Consider the following 19,368-nt stretch of genomic DNA (forward strand, 5'->3'; position numbering starts at 1 on the left):
AGAATACGTTTTTTAGCAATGTTGAGGGGTCAAACTGCCTCCCTGACAAGTCAGCTAGACACAATCTAAATGTCTGTTTGTGGCCCTGTTTTGTCTGTTTGTCAAGTCTTTCTGATGATTGTCCTGAAAGTCCCAAGCCATATTTTGTCGTGTCGTTTACTAACTAACTCTTTTCTAACAAGCTCAGGCTGCCGTTCTGCTGCTCCGCTAAACTCCCAGGATAACACAGCTTAGATTTCTGTTAAGGTCAAAGGCATGGACAGTGTGGTCATTGAGAAAAGAAAACCTTTTAAGATCCAAGAAACCCCCACTGTGCCTAGAGATGTTTAAATATTTGACCTTCACTTTCAGCAGTAAAATGGGCTTCCGGGATCGTATAAGGATGAATCATTCCCGATCATCCCAGTCCATTAAGAACAAGGGGTCTCAGATGCCCACGGGCTCCGGGGTCCGCCGTTCCCCCAGCCAGGAGAACGTCCCCGAGGCCACGAGCCCAGGGAAGGTCCAGAAGAGCTGGAGCTTTAATGATCGCACACGCTTTCGCACCTCCCTTCGCCTCAAACCCCGTCCACCTGTTGATGGTAGGCACCACAAATGTCAAAACACCTTTATTACACCCATAAGCACCATTTCTGTTTAATAATGTGTCCTCCTCTGTTTTGGCTCAGTGGATGGGCTCGGGGAGGACAGTGTGGAAGACAAACCTTATTGTGACGTGGCCATGGAGGACGTAATACCAGCAGTGAAGACACTCATACGGGCTGTCAGGTGAGTCCTGACATTAACAATATTCCATTTTTTTTTTACATATCTGTATATATATGGTGGTCCTTCTTCAACATTGTAATTGTCAACCCAGTTAAAAGCATTTGTTTGTTCCTTTGAGCACTGAATGAATTTTCAGTTGCTACAGCCGATAATATGTTCGGTCTGAGTTTCGGGGCTGTTTTCTATCTAGATAATGAGTAAAAAAAGGTAATATAAAATTAGAAAAATCTAAAATATTTCTTCATTTGAGACGTTATAATATTTATTTTATATATTTTTGGACCTTACCTGATTCCGGTTAGATCTAGAAATGGCTCACCCATGTTGAGTTAAATCAATGAAAATATGAAACCCTTAGGCTGAGGGCTTGTTGTGCTCTCAAAGCTCATGTTTCCAGTCTTACTAGGCCAACGCTCCTGAAGGTGCAAGCAGGCGCTGCTGTGCCGCTGCTCATTGATAGAATAAGGTCACTGTGTTCAGATGAAAAAACCCATGCATGTATTCAGACATGGACACTTCTCATGGTATTTGACCGCATGCATTAGTCGGTGAACATGCTGCTCCTCAATTTAGGCACTGGTGTGCGCAGATTCAGCTGACGGAGTAGAAATGTCCCCACAGAAGAGGAAACTGAGCCCTTCTGAGGCGTGGTTAGTTACCTCGCGTGACCTTGTCGCTGAACAAACCCAGCTCATTTCGGCCATGTGTTGTAACAATAATAATAATAAATGGGATTTATATAGCGCTTTTCTAGACCCAAAGACGCTTTACATTATGAGTCAGGTCGACAAACAAAACAAGAACAAAAACACAAACAAAAACTAAAAACAAAACAAAAACAGAAAAGCAGTCAGGAGGATGTTGGTTCAGAGGGGGGAGGGGCGGGTTTAAGGATAAGCAGAGTTGAAGAGGTGGGTTTTGAGACGGGACTGGAACAGGGTGAGGGAATCAGACTCACGGAGGTCTTGGGGGAGGGAGTTCCAGAGCTTCGGGGCTGCCACAGAGAAGGCTCTGTCCCCGAAGCTCCGGAGTTTGGCCTTGGGGAATGAGAGCAAACCGGCTGAGGTGGATCTGAGGGACTGGGGTGGTTGGTAGAGGATGAGGAGGTCAGTGAGGTAGGGGGGGGCCAGATGGTGGAGGGCTTTATAGGTGAGGACCAGGAGTTTGTAGTGAATGCGGTGTGAGACGGGAAGCCAGTGGAGTTCTTTGAGGACCGGGGTGATGTGATGCCATGATTTGGTGTGGGTGAGGAGTCTGGCGGCTGCGTTCTGGACACGCTTGAGTCTGTTGAGGGATGTTGTGCTGATGCCGAAGAGGAGTGAGTTGCAATAGTCAAGGCGGGAGGAGATGAAGGCGTGAATGAGTCGCTCAGCTGCGGGGCGGGTGAGAGAGGGACGGAGTTTGGCGATATTGCGGAGGTGGAAAAATGAGGTTTTTACAACTTGGCGGATGTGGGGGTCGAGGAAGAGGGTGGGGTCGAATATCATGCCAAGGTTGCGTGCCTGGGTGGAGGGGGAAACAGGGGTGCCATCGATGGTGAGTGTGAGGTTGGGGGTTTTGCTGAGGGTGGATTTGGAGCCGATGAGGAGGAGTTCAGTTTTATTGCTGTTGAGTTTGAGGAAGTTGTGTTGCATCCAGGATTTTATTGCAGTCAGACAGGATTCGATGTGTGTGAGAGGGGGGTTGTGGGGGGATTTGGTGCTGAGGTAGATCTGTGTGTCGTCAGCATAGCAGTGAAAGTCCAGGTTGTGATGGCGGAGAATCTGACCAAGGGGGAGGATGTAGATGATGAAGAGGAGGGGGCCGAGTACTGAACCTTGGGGAACACCTTGGGTGACTGAAGCTGTGGTAGAGGAGTGATTGTTGAGGGAGATGAAGTGGGATCTGTCAGAGAGGTAGGACTGGAGCCACCTGAGTGCAGTACCTTCAAAACCGATATCCCGGAGTCGGGTAAGCAGGATGGTGTGGCTCACGGTATCGAAGGCTGCACTCAGGTCGAGGAGGATGAGGATGTTGAGGGAACCGGTGTCAGCAGAGGTGAGGAGGGAATTGAGGACTTTGATGAGTGCCGTTTCTGTGCTGTGGTGAGGACGAAAACCAGACTGAAGGGGTTCAAAAAGGTCATTTTTTTGGAGATGGCGGTGGAGTTGTTTGGAGATGATGCGTTCTATTGTTTTAGAGAGAAAGGGGAGGTTGGAGATGGGGCGGTAATTACTGAGGGAGGAGGGATCCAGACCGGGTTTCTTGAGGATGGGAGTGACAGCAGCAGTTTTGAAGGCAGAGGGAACGGTTCCTTGGGACAGGGAGGAGTTGAAAAGGTTGACAATGTAGGGGCAAAGGACGGGGAGGCAGGACTTCAGAAGAGGGGTGGGTAGAGGGTCAAGCGAGCAGGTTGTGGGTTTGGAGGAGCTGATCAGTTGGAGTATTTCAGGGGGGGTAACCAGAGTGAACTGGGAGAGAATGCCGTTGGGAGGAGGGCTCGGGAGGTCAAGGGAGATGGAGGGAGGAATTGTGGTGGTGGATGTTGGGGGAGATGTTTGTGTGTCAGATGCAGCGGATAGGGAGTGATTAATGGCAGTGATTTTGTCAGAGAAAAACTGGAGGAATGAACTGCATGTGGAAGTGGAGGAAGAGAGGGTGTCAGCACGGGGTTTGAGGAGCTTGTTGACGGTGGAGAAGAGGGTCCTGGGGTTACGGGAGGGGTCGATGAAGATGGTGGAGAGGTAAGCAGATTTTGCGACATTGAGGGCGTCTCTGTAGGTAGTGAGATGGAGTTTGTAGGAATCATGGTGAACTGTGAGGGATGATTTCATGGTTAAGCGTTCAAGCTGGCGGCCGGTTTGCTTCAGTAGACGTTGTGACAGGGGTGGCCTATTAGAGAGTACACACACACACACACACACACACACACACACACACACACACACACACACACACACACACACACACACACACACACACACACACACACACACACACACACACACATACACACACACACACACAGCTGAGATAGAATCACAGGATACTGCTGTCAGCTTTGATGTGATGTATGTGAGTGTTAGATGTCATGGAAAATGTGTGCTTAGACACTCTGAATGAATAGATACGACGTCCTTTAGATTGCAGTGATGAGGAAAGCAAAAACAAAAAATGGAGATTAGTATGAAGGTAGATATGGTGCAAAATGCGATAGTGTGTAAAACCTGATGTGAGCACTTGCAGAAAAAAAATCTGATCTTGTGTGCATACATTTACACTTGTATCAAATATCCACATATCTGTGAACCAAATTTGAAGTCACAGAAGAAAACATTAAGTTTTGTAGCTTGTAGAATTTTTTTTTTTTTTTAAATATATTTTCCATTACAACTGCAACTTGGTTATTACAACCTCTCAAATCAGTCATTACAACTTCACGAATCTGCTCTGTGGCAGAATACATCGACGAATCTGCGGCCTTGACTTTTGCTACACTTCCTGTGATGAATGTGTCGCTAAAGATGTGGGGGGAGGGAGGGGGGTTGGAGCGAAGGGGCGGAGCTATCAGAACGACGAGGCGCAAGCTCGGGTCAGTCACACACAAGTGACTACTGTACTGTTGCCCCTTTCACACCAACAAATTTAAATGCATTTGTGAATGGTGTTTTAAATTTACAAATCACATATTTACACACAAATAATTTTTATGTTCACACAAATAATTATGAGACATATCTAAGCCCATACTTTAGCAACACATTCATCGCAAGAAGTGTAGCAAAAGTTGATTTGTCGATGTATACTGCCATAGAGCAGATTCGTGAAGTTGTAAAGACTGATTTGAGAGGTTGAAATAACCAAGTTGCAGTTGTACTGGAAAATTTCTTTTTAAAATATATATTTTTCTGCAAGTGAACATTTCATCACTAAGTTAATTTTATTTCTACAAGCTACAAAACTTTTTATTTTCTTCTGTGACTTCAAATTTGGTTCACAGATAGGTGGATATTTTATACAAGTATAAATGTACAGTATACACACAAGCTCAGATCTTTTCTGCAAGTCCGGTTTTTACACGCTCTCGCATTTTGCACCATATCTACCTTCATAAACCATGGTGTGTGTGTGTGTGTGTGTGTGTGTGTGTGTGTGTGTGTGTGTGTGTGTGTGTGTGTGTGTGTGTGTGTGTGTGTGTGTGTGTGTGTGTGTGTGTGTGTGTGTGTGTGTGTGTGTGTGTGTGTGTGTGTGTGTCAATAATTACTTACTCATGTACAAGAATACATAACCTTCTGTTTGGAAATGTGCAGATATCCCACAGGGTTCCCAACAATATCCTGAATGCACACACACACACACACACACACACACACACACACACGCACGCACGCACGCACGCACGCACGCACGCACGCACGCACGCACGCACACACACACACACACACACACATACACACTGTACCATTAAAAACAGTAACGCTCACACTAACAGTTTTTCACTGATGGTGGCAGAAAAAGACTGCTAGCAGACATCTGGTGTCGGGGCCAGGCCGGTCTCCGGAGAGGTTTGATGAGAGCGCATTAGATCGACTCTCTTTCGGTCCCCGATGTCAGCGCTGCTCCCTCACAGCATTTCTCAGGGTAGAGTGACGTTGCCTGTGTGGTTGCACATGCACTCTGTGAAGCACTGGAAGAACGTACTGTAGGTATGTGCCTTGAAATAAACGCCATGTTGTGCACCCATCTGAACTATTATTATTGATCCATCAAGTAAAATCAAATTGTCAACAGTGTTGTGGTAAATACTTCTGTCTATTGTGTAAAGAGGAGTCTAGATATGTCATAACCTTAATTATAATTTGGATTGATCCATCCTGGTAATGATGATTACAATATTGCACAAGAAAGAAGTAACTAGTCTATTTTAGTAAGACAACTTTTGCTGTCTGAACCTGATGTGTGCTAACACTTAATGGGATAGTTTGAATGTTATCGAGTGTGGCTGTTTGAGGTACTTATCCAATGAATGAAATGTAGCTTTTGTAGATGGCGGCCGGTTACACACATTATCACAAACCAACTTCCTAATAAACCAATATTTAATTATTACTGATTTTGTCAAATGAGTCTGGTTGCTTTGAAGAAAGCATAGATAACAGCTCTCCCTGTCGGAAAGGGCTGTCTGACAGCGAGGTAAAGTATTCAAAATATTCAAAATATAGCATACAGTTAAACTGATATTGATTTTTTGAGACGGCCTGGCTTTAGCCGGCTAAAATACATAAAGAAATAAGTTGCTCTTAAAAGCATCGAAGCTCTCCTGTTATATTGGAGGTTTCTTCTTAGTAAAAACATTACCGCTAGATATTCTCCAGCCGGATGCAACATGATAATTTTAGTTTGATATCACTTTGCTACTGATACTGTATATTATGACCCCTCCTCAATTTGCACCAGACTCAGCAGATAGCTCTGACCTCAGCTCTGCGCTGTACACAATAGAAGAGAGGGAGTTCCTATATAGAGAGTGCAGGTGTGCAATCAGCAGGTGCTTCACTGTGTTAACACACACACACACACACACACACACACACACACACACACACACACACACACACACACACACACACACACACACACACACACACACACACACACACACACACACACACACACACACACACACAGACACACACACACACACACACACACACAGCAGCCTTGCCGAGCTTCATGATCGATGTTTGTGAAACACAGAATCACGCAGCAGGCCTTAGTGCTGAGCCTTCACTTTAGAGAGGCACATGTGGTTTATCAGTGCCCGGCTGCTCTGATAAATGAGTACAGTGTTCTGTTTATGTACGGAGGGGAAGGCAAGGCAGCGGGAGCAAGAGGAGGAGAAGAGGAAGAAGAAAAAGAGTATGGAAAAACAAGGCTCTGATATTTTTCTGCGCCCTCTTCCTGTGACTCCAAAAATGGTTTGCTTTTTAGCTACTTTATTGAGTAAAAAGTTGCTTATGATTTCTAACGATTGATCTCTGGTCATCCTCATCAGTTTTTAGCTTTTCAGCTGTTATATTTTCCAAGTCATATAGTGTTTATGTACAATATTTGTGATTGAATCCACATACTGTACGTGCACTAGTTCTGTTCCCCTAGCAGGTAGGTATTCTTATCTTTTGGAGAGTCAGATTCTCACACTTTTTGCCCCACCCTGGATTCTTGTCAGCATAACAGTCATTTTTAAGTCACAGATTAAACCTTGCCATTGGAGACTATCATGGATCCCCCTTTGCTGAATTGCAGAAATATTTGCACTCGCTATGCAATCATTTCAGGACACAGATGACATTTCCTGTCTGTCCAATCATCGCTGCGTTGTAACGTCTCAACTTCCTTACATTAGGAAGATATCTTTCAGTGAGCTGTGCCAGTAAATGTTGCACCGTATGAGAACGTTTTCTGGGGGGGAGAGGGGGCCACACTCAGACCTGACCATGTATTATAAAAGCTATTTTATCGACTAAGAAAGAGTCAGCATTTTGAAAAAACCTAGGATCTAAATCAAACCCCCAACCCCCCCCCATCACAAAGCTTTTCTTTTTCACACACCTGAAACCCACCAGGAGAAAGGAAAATCTGCATCTACCTGCAAAATAAGAAAAGTCCGCCTGCAAAAATACCCAAAGCACAGGAGTCATCAAGAAACAGTGCTGCGTGAGGGGGAGAGCACACCTCTAGGCCACCTCTCCTCCTCCTCCTCTGGCTCTTCTTCTCCTTCCCTCAGATCTTCTCTCCCCCTTTGTTGCAGCGCCGGTCACTACACAAAACTGTCGCTGCATGTGGCTGCTGTAATGCAAGCGCTGCAGAGCTCAACAAAGGTTATTTCAGAAACTGACCCCTCTCTGAAGTTCAGATTTCACTTGCTTCTGCTAAGCGTGTGTGTGTGTGTGTGTGTGTGTGTGTGTGTGTGTGTGTGTGTGTGTGTGTGTGTGTGTGTGTGTGTGTGTGTGTGTGTGTGTGTGTGTGTGTGTGTGTGTGTGTGTGTGTGTGTGTGTGTGTGTGTGTAGTTTTTTTAAATTTTCATTGCTGTACCCAAAATTGTGTGTGTGACGTTTTCTCAGGACAGCTGTTTCTGATCCCCTGCTTCCTCTGACCTTTTTAGCGATTTCTTTTCTTTGTCCTGTGATGCAAGTTGGAGTATTACACTGGACTTAGTCGCCTGCGTGTGTGAGATAGGGTTTCCTTTCCCTCACATTCTTTTCCACTCCTCCGTTTCACCCGGCTTGACTTGTGCCATCACAGGGCGAGATGACAGCTTTAGTGTGTGAGTTTTGTCTCGCTCACATTTGGTGTTTCCGGGCCTTCTGCAGAGCCAGCATCTCAGAGCCGCCTATCCTGTGAGTGATAAGATGTGAAATGAGTTACCCACCCAAAACAGAGAGCCAGGCACACACACACACACACACACACACACACACACACACACACACACACACACACACACACACACACACACACACACACACACACACACACACACACACACACACACACACACACACACACACACACACACACACACACACACACACACACACACACACACACACACACACACACACTTAAACTTCCCTTCACTCCCTCCCAATTATCTCTTGCACATCCTCCACTCCCTCCATCGTGACACCCAAAAATACCAACTCTGTTATGTTGTCAGTGATACGGTGGCAGTGCTGGGTCAACATTCCTCTGTGTGATTCCCACACATTGGGATGTGTGTGAGGGGGAGCAGCTGTGGTCCAGCATGCTGACAAAAGAGCGGGAACAGCAGGAAGCTCCGATAGAGGTGTTTGTGTGTGTTACTATGTAAGGGTTGATGCTAATTGCTGAAACAGCATTTGCCGATAAGCAAAGGTCTCTGGGAGATGTTGTCATCATCACAATATATCCACACGGTTAAACTCTGCTCTCTTTATGGGGCTGTTTGTGAATGATAAGGTCACTCTGACTGTAATAAATCTTGGTATTCTCAGGGTCTCACGCGCCGTTTGATAGTTTTCCTGCCCGTGCATATTTCCAAAGGTTTACTGTACGTCCATATATGTGTGTGTGTGAGCAGTTTGGGGTTCTTTACAGTTGCTCAGAGGAATGATAACAGCGAGTCTGGTGTGTTTGTGCAGGATCTTAAAATTCCTTGTGGCAAAGAGGAAGTTTAAGGAGACGCTGCGTCCGTACGATGTGAAGGATGTCATCGAGCAGTACTCGGCAGGACACCTGGATATGCTGGGCCGTATCAAGAGCCTGCAGATGAGGTACATGTCATACCTTTAACAACAAATACATCTCAAATACTTTGTTTTGTACAAATTCAAAGTATTATTTCAGCTTTCTTTCTTGTGTGCCTTTGAACTCGATCAATTCCACTTTGCATGTCTGAGCTTTAAATATGAAGCTATGGTCAGCATTATGTTAATTAGCGTAAAGTAACAGGAATGGAAACAGACTTAGTCCCATGAATCTTTGTGTTTATGTTCATTTGTTTGTGTAAAAAGGGTGGACCAGATAATTGGGCGAGGAGCCGTCCAGACCGATAAGAAAATGCGCTCTGAAAAGGGAGAGAAAACACCACCAGAACTGGACCCACTGGATGAGCTAAGCATGATGGGACGTGTTGTCAAAGTGGAGAAACAGGTAACAGCGGAAGAGTTTCATTTATAAACAATTATCTGTACCAACATGTGTGTCATGATCACAATGGTTCGCTTTCATTCAGTATTGTAGGCTGGCATTGAAAGTGCACGAATAAACGTAGAGCCGGAAGTCACGTTAGCATTTAAGAGCTGAAGTCCCTGTTCAACTAACAAAGTGGCTTTCTTCTGGTAGCCTTTGTTTCTGCAGCTTACAAGAGGATTTAACAGCTAATGACTAAGACTCCTGATAGATGTTGTACCAAAACAGGTACAGAACAAGATGCAAGACAAGGAACAGACATACAGTCCAACTACACTGAACAAAAATATAAACGCAACACTTTTGTTTTTGCTCCCATTTTTCATGAGATGAACTCAAAGATCTAAAAACTTTCTCTGCAAACACAAAATAACCATTTCACCAGTGAGCACTTCTCCTTTGCCGAGATAATCCATCCCACCTCACAGGTGTGGCATATCAAGATGCTGATTAGACAGCATGATTATTGCACAGGTGTGCCTTAGGCTGGCCACAATAAAAGGCCACCCTGAAATGGGCAGTTTTGCTTTATTGGGGGGGTCTGGGGGGGTCCGAAAACCAGTCAGTATCTGGTGTGAGGGTTAGGATTAGGGTTAGGGTTAGGGTTAGGGTAATGTTGTGAATCGAGTGGCCCATGGTGGTGGTGGGGTTATGGTATGGGCAGGCGTATGTTATGGACGATGAACACAGGCCACTCGATTCACAATATTTCCCTAACCCTAACCCTCACACCAGATACTGACTGGTTTATGGACCCCCCCAGACCCCCCCAATAAAGCAAAAATACATTTTACAGTTTCAAAGTGGCCTTTTATTGTGGCCAGCCTAAGGCACACCTGTGCAATAATCATGCTGTCTAATCAGCATCTTGATATGCCACACCTGTGAGGTGGGATGGATTATCTCGGCAAAGGAGAAGTGCTCACTATCACAGATTTTTTCAGATTCGTGAACAATATTGGAGAGAAATTGTTATTTTGCGTATGTAGAAAATGTTTTAGATCTTTGAGTTCATCTCATGAAAAATGGGAGCAAAAACAAAAGTGTTGCGTTTATATTTTTGTTCAGTGTAGAATGAAACATGCAGAAACAAAAGAAAAAAGAAGGCCAATAGTGCTTTCATGTGTTCCTTAGATCAACCCCTACTCTTTCGACTTCAATGTAATTATGAGCTATAAGTCGTCATGTGGAAACAACATGGTTCATTGTTTTAATAACAAGTTAATATCTCTACAAATTGACGAGGCGTTCATTTGAATTTTTCCCTTTAATGAACAAATTTTACCGAACATCCAGGAGCCTCGTGAATGCAGCACCAATGCCCCATATCTCAGAGTTCACCAAAATGATACATAATGTGACTTTTCACCCCGTGATATCACCGAGATATGAATCCTATTCATATTTTCATGGGTTTTTCTTTGCACCCTTTAACCATGTTTCATGGTGATCCAGTAGTTTTCCTGTAATTCCACTGACAGACACACAGAGAAACAGAACCAAATACATTTCCTCCTTAGTAGCAGACATACATTTAGTGTAATAAAAGACAACTGTAAGTACAAGTAGTGTAAATGTAAATACAGGCATTGGAAATACATTGCAATAAACAACAGTAAAAAATGAAATTGAATGAATTAGAAAGTCAAATTTTGACACATCTATGTGTGTGTGTGTGTGTGTGTGTGTGTGTGTGTGTGTGTGTGTGTGTGTGTGTGTGTGTGTGTGTGTGTGTGTGTGTTCAGGTACAGTCCATAGAGAACAAGCTGGACCTCCTGCTTAGCTTCTACTCTCAGAAAGGCTCGTCCCACTTCACCCTGTCCACCCTCCTGGACCCCGACCTGACATCTGACTACCAGAGCCCCATGGACCAAAAAGACCTCTTCCCCTCCGCCAACACGCTCAACATCTCCGAGAGCGGCAACCTGGATTGACAGTGAGCCGAGTCGTCCCAACACAGACTCACAAACCCTTTACAGAATGTCTTCCTGCGGCTGGGTCCTCACCTTAATGTCTTCCATCATTTCATATCTGTCTGGGATGATTGTTACCCTTTCATCTCAAACCTCCACCCTCCCCCTTTTTCCTGAAGTGAATGTGTTTCCAGAGCAGATACAGACGGAGGCCAGCAGATGGCTCCACCTGAACACCCACTCCATGAGGATGGAGATGAAGAGAAGGCACATGAACAAATATGACTTGAATACTGAACCACTTTCACTCACCTCATGCAGAGGCATAGATATATATATATATATATGCCTATTTTAAAGCTTTTAACTGTAGATAGTCAGACTATGAATTTTTGTATATTTGGAGAAATCTTGTATTTTTTCCCCTCATCATCCCATTTTTTTTTCATGGCTGCTTGAATCAACTGACTGAGAGTTTGCTGACGTAAACAGTGCTGCAAGTGCCATGCCAGTCATTTGTTCGGTACCATAGCATGGCTGTAATGAATGTAATGGGTCCAACCTACACATTTCCCAGCACCAGACAAACAGTTAACTACTAAAGGAGCCATTGACACTAAAATAATTTGACCCTTGGACCTGGCTCGACAGCCCCCTCGCCAAAGCAGCAAACCTCCGCGGTACACCTTCCTAACCAACAGTGGAGATTATAATGCGTAAATCCTGCTTTGATTGCCCATAATGTTGAGCCGGAGGAATGAGTCGGAGTGACTGATGTGTACTGTACGTTGTTGTTTGTTTTCATATTCATTCCCTCTCCCAGATGTTACGTCTCTATCAAGCCCACTTGCAAAAAAGATTCCCTAGGCATTATTCCTTGTTTGGCTGGCATTCAAGTGAGGAATGTTCCTACCTAGTTAACGTTTTATAGAGCCAACATGTCCTTTAACTGGTATGAAATCCCCTCTTTCCAATGTCCCCTTGTCTTTTTATCATGCCCTTTAACTCTCTCTGTCTTGCAGCCCGTCCCCCAGACATGCATGTTACTGTAGATGAAACCTCCCGGACCCTCGGTCTGAATTTAGACATTTATAAAAAATGTCGGTACTTCTCCTCATCAATCACATCTAGCCTCAGGTCAGGTATACCATTTCAGCTGATCCTCTTCAACTAGAGAGTGAGTCTCCCTCCTACAGTCATCAGACGGCATGTGACCTCTGGCCAGTTTTAAACAAAGAACCACCTGTAAGGCGTCCAGGTCTAACGCATGAATTCCAGGCCATTATCCTCATGAATGCACGTGTCTTAGGAAATGGTTCCAGCCTTACAGCTTCACTACAAACAGACAGGGTGTAGGTTAGCACCCATAGGCGTTACTGGCTGTTTACTCTCTTCTGTCTTTTCTGTTTTCTTTCTTGGACATGTTAGATGCACAGTTAACGTTCTGTGCTTGTGGACAAAACTGGAGAGTGCACACATGCACAAACATACAAACACACACACACACACACACACACACACACACACACACACACACACACGCACACACACACACACACACACACACACACACACACGCACACACACACACACACGCACACACACACACACACGCACACACACACACACACACACACACACACACACACACACACACGCACAAACACACACACACACACACACACACACACACACACACACAGACACACACACACACACACACACACACACACACACACACGCACACACACACACACACGCACACACACACACACACGCACAGACGCAAAGAAAGCAATTCCTTTACTTAAATACTTTGGCACTTGATGAATATAACACCTGTAATTATGTTCATGCACTCGATTTTGTGTAACCCATATGGCAAAGTGTTGTGTTTTTTTTTTTTTTTTATGACTTTGGTTGTTAAAGTAAATGTAGGATTTAAATTAATATATTTAATTGAGTTAGATATGATCTTCAAAATACGTTTAGCATTTTTCCTTCAAGTTGAATCATGGATGACACAACTGAAACTAAACACAGCTGATCAGGTTCACGCTCACCAATCGCAGAGCTCATAATGTATATATTTTTAAACATCATCAGATAATTGCTGCCAGCTTCGACTAAGAAAACATTTACCATATTGTATTTGGCCAGTGGACACAGTTCTTCTGTCCCTTTGTGTATTTATTCCAGTCAAACCAGTTGACTCAGGTGCTCCACTTTTCCATCCAAGCTAAACTCAGACTTCTAACAGTGAATGTATTTCATTGGTCTAATGGCGCTTCAGAGCTTACAGTGTGCATCATACACATTTTGCATTCATTTTGTAGAAAAATACCAGGTCGCTTCGTTCTTTGGCCTAAACTATAGTAAGGAATTATTAGGGGCATTAAAAGTGCTTTCACTTCATTGTCACCTGGAGTGTTGAGCTTCATGAAAATGTGACATCACTGTATTGCATGTTGTTGTTCGTGGTGGCCCCAGTATTAGAAAAAGAAGAAACAATAAGGATGTCTCCTGTTAAGTCATGAGTCAAGACATAAAAAGGAAGTGTGACCTGTGCCTTCTATGTCCTTGTTCTGTAACTGAGCGGCTATCTGTTTCAAATGTAAACATAGATGCTGCTTTAACCAAGTATTTTACATAATAGATTTTTTTTCCTATTTAAAGAAATAACAATTGTTCTTAATATGTACTTTTTAGGGTATTAGTCTCGTGTGACTGCTGCAACCTTTCATATTTTCTGAGTATATTACTGTGCGTTTAGCATATCATTGTAACTCCAGCAGAGCCTCCGAGCATCAAGTCCCTTACTGTATGTTAACAGCAGTCAGACCTGCAGGCATGGACATTTGCATGGTCACAGGAAACTCTGCAGGCATGATCCGTCCATAAGCATGTCACATAGAGAAGTATGGCTTCCACACAACTACCTCTGAGGCCACTAGGGGGCGCTAGTCTAGGAAACCAAGTATGAGAAACAGTGGAGATTGTCCAGCTGACTGAATGCTATGCATGACTCAATCTGCACGTTCTCTTCTTCATGACGTGCGACCATCCATTTTTCACTGACTTGCTGCCATTTGACATTCCAGCTCGCTGCCCTTTAACTGCTCTCTTAGGAATTGGAAGTGTTGTTAAAATGAAACAGATCAAAGCAATAAGCAAATACGCTAAAGCCAACAAAGTCTTCCGATTCAAATTGATGTAGCTACTAGTTGATGAAATATAGCGCTTTTCTTATTTTTTAATCTAGTGCACACCTATATTAGATATTTTTTTGAGATACAAAAAGTGTATCTGCTGAGGATAAATTATCTCACTTGACTAATTTATTAATTTATTTGTTTCAATAAAGCTCTTTGGACTGTATGTTGACTTCAGTCTCTTTTTTTGTCTAAATTATTCTTATTATTAATAAATTATCTACTGTGTGATGGTTGACACTTACGGAATGGCTTTTATTGCAGGGGGTTGAAATCAGGTTGAAAAATGTATAGTATTTGGTAATACCAAATCCTTTATGTTTTTACAAGAATGTAGCATTATTAAAAACTTCCTAATCATAATTTGAATTGGATTATGGACCAAAATCATGATATTATTTTATGTTGAAGGTCACCTATTATGCAAAATCCCCTTTTTCTTGTATTTTATACATAAACATTTGTCCCTCCTCGTTCACTTTTTGTCCAGATCCATTTATATAAAAACCTGTCGAAAATGAGCTGATCAGATTTTGGCCACTTTATGTCATAACGATCTTTTTGCTTTTGTGTAACCATTAGCCAATCACAACCAAGGTACCCGCCCCCCACCACTTTATCACTTGAATCTCCTCCTAGAGCACCATTATTTTTATTTTAACCAAATATCTCTCTGAGGGGCGTGGGGAGTGGCTCCTTATTTTCATCTAAAGTAACTGACAGAGAATCAGCACTTTCGAAACAGGGCTGAAACAGAGGGAATTATGGGACGCTAGTACAATGCACAATCTGTTTGGTATTTCGAGCAAAACACTTCAGAGACATGTTTTGTATGTATCTGAGACCTATAATATATTGATGAAAAACAGTATAATAGGGAACCTGCCATGTTGAGTTCAACAACATTTAGAGCAGGATGTTAACTGTGCTGATTATTATTAGAACACAAAAAAAAGGGTTCATCATGGCTGTTTAAAAATGATTTATTGACAAAGTTTAATTGAACAAAAATAATTAATCCTTCTCCGTTGTTACTGAAATAAATAATTTAACAGATATCCAGGTTGAGCTTCCAGTCTTAGCTCACATGTTTCTGCAAACAGACGTCCACCAGGAGTGAATAAAGCTTTACAGGACATCTTCCAGTGTTTTGCTGTCACAAAGTGAAGGTTCCTACACCGTAGCTGTGGTAGAACAAAGTCACATGACGCTTGAAGGGGTCAACAATCAAATAGGCAAATGTCTGATCCTCCTCTCGTCTTCCGGGGTAACATCGCCCAGATTCATCCTGCAGAAGATGTGTAATACAATATATGTGTGAAATGTGCAATTCAAGTTAAAACTGCACCTGTGCCACTCTTAATCACGTCATTTTTTGAAAGTTTTTGGGTTGGAGAGTCTGTAATATTGCATGATGTGGTACCACACTGTTAAACACTTGTTGAAAGTAAAGTAAATGAGTTAAAATACTAATTAGCCACTTCATGACTTTCAATCGAAAATAGAATGTTTGTGCACATGTATGCAAGTAAACAGACATTAACCAGTCACTTACATAGGCGCAGACTTTGAGGACTGTGGAGACAACACTGATCTTCTTAGTCTCTGGATCCTTCTGAACACTACAGAGTAATGGGTAGAAGTGTTATTATTAAATCAGCATGTATCGAATAACCTCACGTATTCAGATAGAAGATGGTCAGATGTTGCCCACCTGATCAGGTCTCTGTAGATTTTCTTTGTGGTGCTGATGTAGGGCTCGATGGTGTCTTCGTACTGACAGAGCTCTCCTCCAACACAAAGGTGCTTGAAAAGGCGAAACAGAAGCTCCGCTCGCTCCTCTCTCCCAAACACACGGTACTGCTCAGAGTCCTCCTCCTGCAACATCTGGAGAAACAGACTTTGACTGACTGCATGCTGAAAAATATATTTAGACTCAGACAGATGTGTGGATGAGAAAAGACAGTAACCTGTCTGAGTTCATCATAGTCAGGGTAGACATCATGAAGGCATTTCACTAAATGTCCAGAGGGCCTCAGGATCCCACAAGAGTAGATCGGGTCAAACAGCTCCATCGAGACCTTGGTGCACGGCACAGGCTCCACAGCAACAGACACTATGAGTTTGTCTACAACACACACACACACACACACACACACACACACACACACACACACACACACACACACACACACACACACACACACACACACACACACACACACACACACACACACACACACACACACACACACACACACACACACACACACACACACACAAACACACAGAAGTCAAAGACATTCGTCCGGGGTTTCACTGCAAATATTGTACAGCAGCAGATGAGATGAATTTCCTACTATTAGTGATGAAAAGATTTCTTTCTAGGGGACATGACATACCAAGAGGCACCCAGGCTCCGGCCTCCGTCTTTCCCAGACTGGATACCACATTGGGATCTCTGAAGAAACTCTGTGTAACAAAGAGTGGCATCAAGAGCAATTACATGTGATTGAACACATGGAGACCTTTTTATCAGAACAGACAGCCAGGGATTGTTAAACTGTGATTGGGAATGATTAAGCATCACTTTCAGTTTCCCATTTTTTCTAGAAGTTTTGGAACAAGTATATTTACTGAAATACTGTACTAGAGAATAATTTAAGATACGTGTCATTAAGTTGTACATGAGCATTATCATTTTCTGCTACTTCATACTTACTCTAGGAAGGCAAATATTGCACCTTTTACGACACAACATGTCATTACTACAGTTTCTATGAAAACTGATCAGTTTTACAAAGCATTATCAACAAATAAATTATGCTGAAACATTAAAGCAATGTAAATATAAATGCTTCAATACTGCCGGTAATAATATTTCAAATAATATAATAGCAATACATTATTCATAAATGGGACATTTTGCAGAATATGTGGGGTTACTTTCCCTTTTTTGTTCTTGAACTAAGTACAAAGAGTATTTAATTTCTACACTGTAGTATATTTTAGTATCCACGTAGGGCACTTCTATCACCAATGTTCAGGTTTTCCTGTAGCCTAATTTCAGACTCGTATCCTAACTTATCATGGTGGGTCTTACCAGTGCAAACTTGTCACTGCTGTAAGGGTAAAAGCACTGGTCAAAGCTGTAAGTCTGAGCTGAAACCCTCCCCAGCATGGACCTGGAAGTAAAACACACATCCATTAGGCAAGCATACACCCTGAAAACTGAAGTGATCGAGGATGGAGATAACCTGGGGAGATTTCAGTTGGAATGTCATACTTCACCATTTCATAAACAGTTCTAACGTCTCTCGGTCCTGTAGGAAGGAGAACTTCTTGGAGGGAAGAGGACAGAAGGAAAAAGTTTGCTCAAAGTCGCATTTATCTCCTGCCATGTTTTTAGTCTTTCTTTGGTTGTTGTTAGCTAAACTTACAAAAAGCAATGACGTCCTACTCGTATTCATCAACAAGTGACAGAGTTGTCGGCGTTACTAACCAATCAGCAGCAGAACTGCTTACTAACAGCCAATCAGCGTGTAGTATGGACAGTTTGTTCCATGTACGTAGGATTACAACAGAGTGGCTCGTCTCACTTTTTCAACCCATCTCTGAAGATTCGTGTACTTGTTACCTAGGAAACGGTCGTACGTGACGTTACTCTCCTAAAAGCTAAGCTAGCATTACAATTAATTTAACTGACACGTTTTATTTTTGGAAGCTAGTGTCGTCTTCCTGACCTTATACTGTACGTTTACTTAACTCACAGTCAATGAATGATCGACTTCAGGGGGTAATACACGTTAACCCGCAGGGGGGCAGGCGACATGTCTTTACAGCCACCAGAGAGCATCATTGTCCTGCTTTAGGAACTCTCTTTCTTCTCTTTTGTAAACAGGTTGGAAAAAGTACTCATATCTTGTACTTAACTAAAAGCAGTACCACGTAATAGGAATACTCTGTTACAAGTAAAAGTCTTGCATTCAAAATGATACTCGAGTAAGGGTAGCCTACCCATTATGCAGATTGGCCCTTTGCAAATTAATATCATCATTCAGCTGACGCTTTTATTCTAAGCGACATACAATAAGTGCAAAAACCATAAAGAATCAAACTCAGAAAGTGAAGATATATTCACTTCAAGCAAGATCATACCATAGTAGGTGCTGGTGAATCAGATACAAGCCCTAAATTAAATCAACAAGTGCTTTTTAATATATTTTATGTCTTGAATATAATTATTGAAACATCAATGTGTTATCAAAGCTGATAAAGGTGCAGCTAGTGTTTAATTTCTCTGTACATTCTACTGCAGGGGTAGCTTGAATTTTGTGAATTTTAATCCATGCAACTAAAGTTTTATTTGAGTGTTGATTATATTTCACATCATTTATCCAAATCTTCAAAGTAACCAAAGGAATTAAATAACTGTAGTAAAAGTACACAATTTAGCTCTGATTTTTGTCGTGGGTAAAATTACAAAGTACCAACAAAAACGTTGCTTTACTCAAATAAAGTACAAGTCTCTCAAAATGGTACCTAACAATGTACTTGATTTACTTCACACCACTGTTTAAACAGCAGGGTTTGTTAGTCATATTCAAGTCAGTAATCTCAGGTAACGTCATAGCGAGACAAATAAACTGCTCTGCTATATGAGATCACATTTTCATTCTTGATATTAGAAGCAATCTCAACTCCAAGGAAACTTCATCCCTTGTCCGGGATGTTACGTTTTTTATTGATATGTTATTTTGTTA

At 42.7% G+C, this 19,368-nt stretch overlaps 2 protein-coding genes across 9 annotated transcripts in view; one reads left to right on the top strand and one right to left on the bottom strand.

Annotated features, from left to right (window-relative positions):
• The window catches only part of kcnq4 (potassium voltage-gated channel subfamily Q member 4), a 36,707-nt gene extending 21,936 nt beyond the window's left edge, over positions 1-14,771 (top strand). For all 7 annotated transcript variants that reach the window (XM_079654216.1, XM_079654218.1, XM_079654217.1 and 4 more), the window contains 5 exons: positions 352-581; positions 669-768; positions 8,931-9,062; positions 9,303-9,441; positions 11,226-14,771. In XM_079654216.1, the coding sequence (XP_079510342.1) occupies positions 352-581; positions 669-768; positions 8,931-9,062; positions 9,303-9,441; positions 11,226-11,414 (790 nt within the window). In that variant the 3' untranslated portion in view covers positions 11,415-14,771. The remainder of the gene's footprint in view (positions 1-351; positions 582-668; positions 769-8,930; positions 9,063-9,302; positions 9,442-11,225) is intronic.
• Positions 14,772-15,570: 799 nt separating this feature from the next.
• Positions 15,571-18,061, bottom strand: cfap300 (cilia and flagella associated protein 300). Of its 2 annotated transcripts, none has more exons than XM_079656289.1 (7): positions 17,892-18,061; positions 17,709-17,790; positions 17,008-17,077; positions 16,576-16,733; positions 16,320-16,492; positions 16,161-16,227; positions 15,571-15,893 (listed from the first exon to the last, which is right to left on the bottom strand). In XM_079656289.1, exons 1-7 carry the CDS (start codon positions 17,897-17,899, stop codon positions 15,762-15,764), a joined length of 690 nt encoding a protein of 229 aa, XP_079512415.1. In that variant the 5' UTR covers positions 17,900-18,061; the 3' UTR covers positions 15,571-15,761. The 2 variants fall into 2 exon arrangements, with proteins under 2 accessions (XP_079512415.1, XP_079512414.1); XM_079656288.1 differs by having other exon boundaries at positions 17,897-18,060.
• Between the last annotated feature and the right edge of the window lie 1,307 nt (positions 18,062-19,368).

Source organism: Notothenia rossii (assembly GCF_949606895.1).
Source record: "Notothenia rossii genome assembly, chromosome: 10".
Classification (NCBI taxonomy): Eukaryota; Metazoa; Chordata; class Actinopteri; order Perciformes; family Nototheniidae; genus Notothenia; species Notothenia rossii.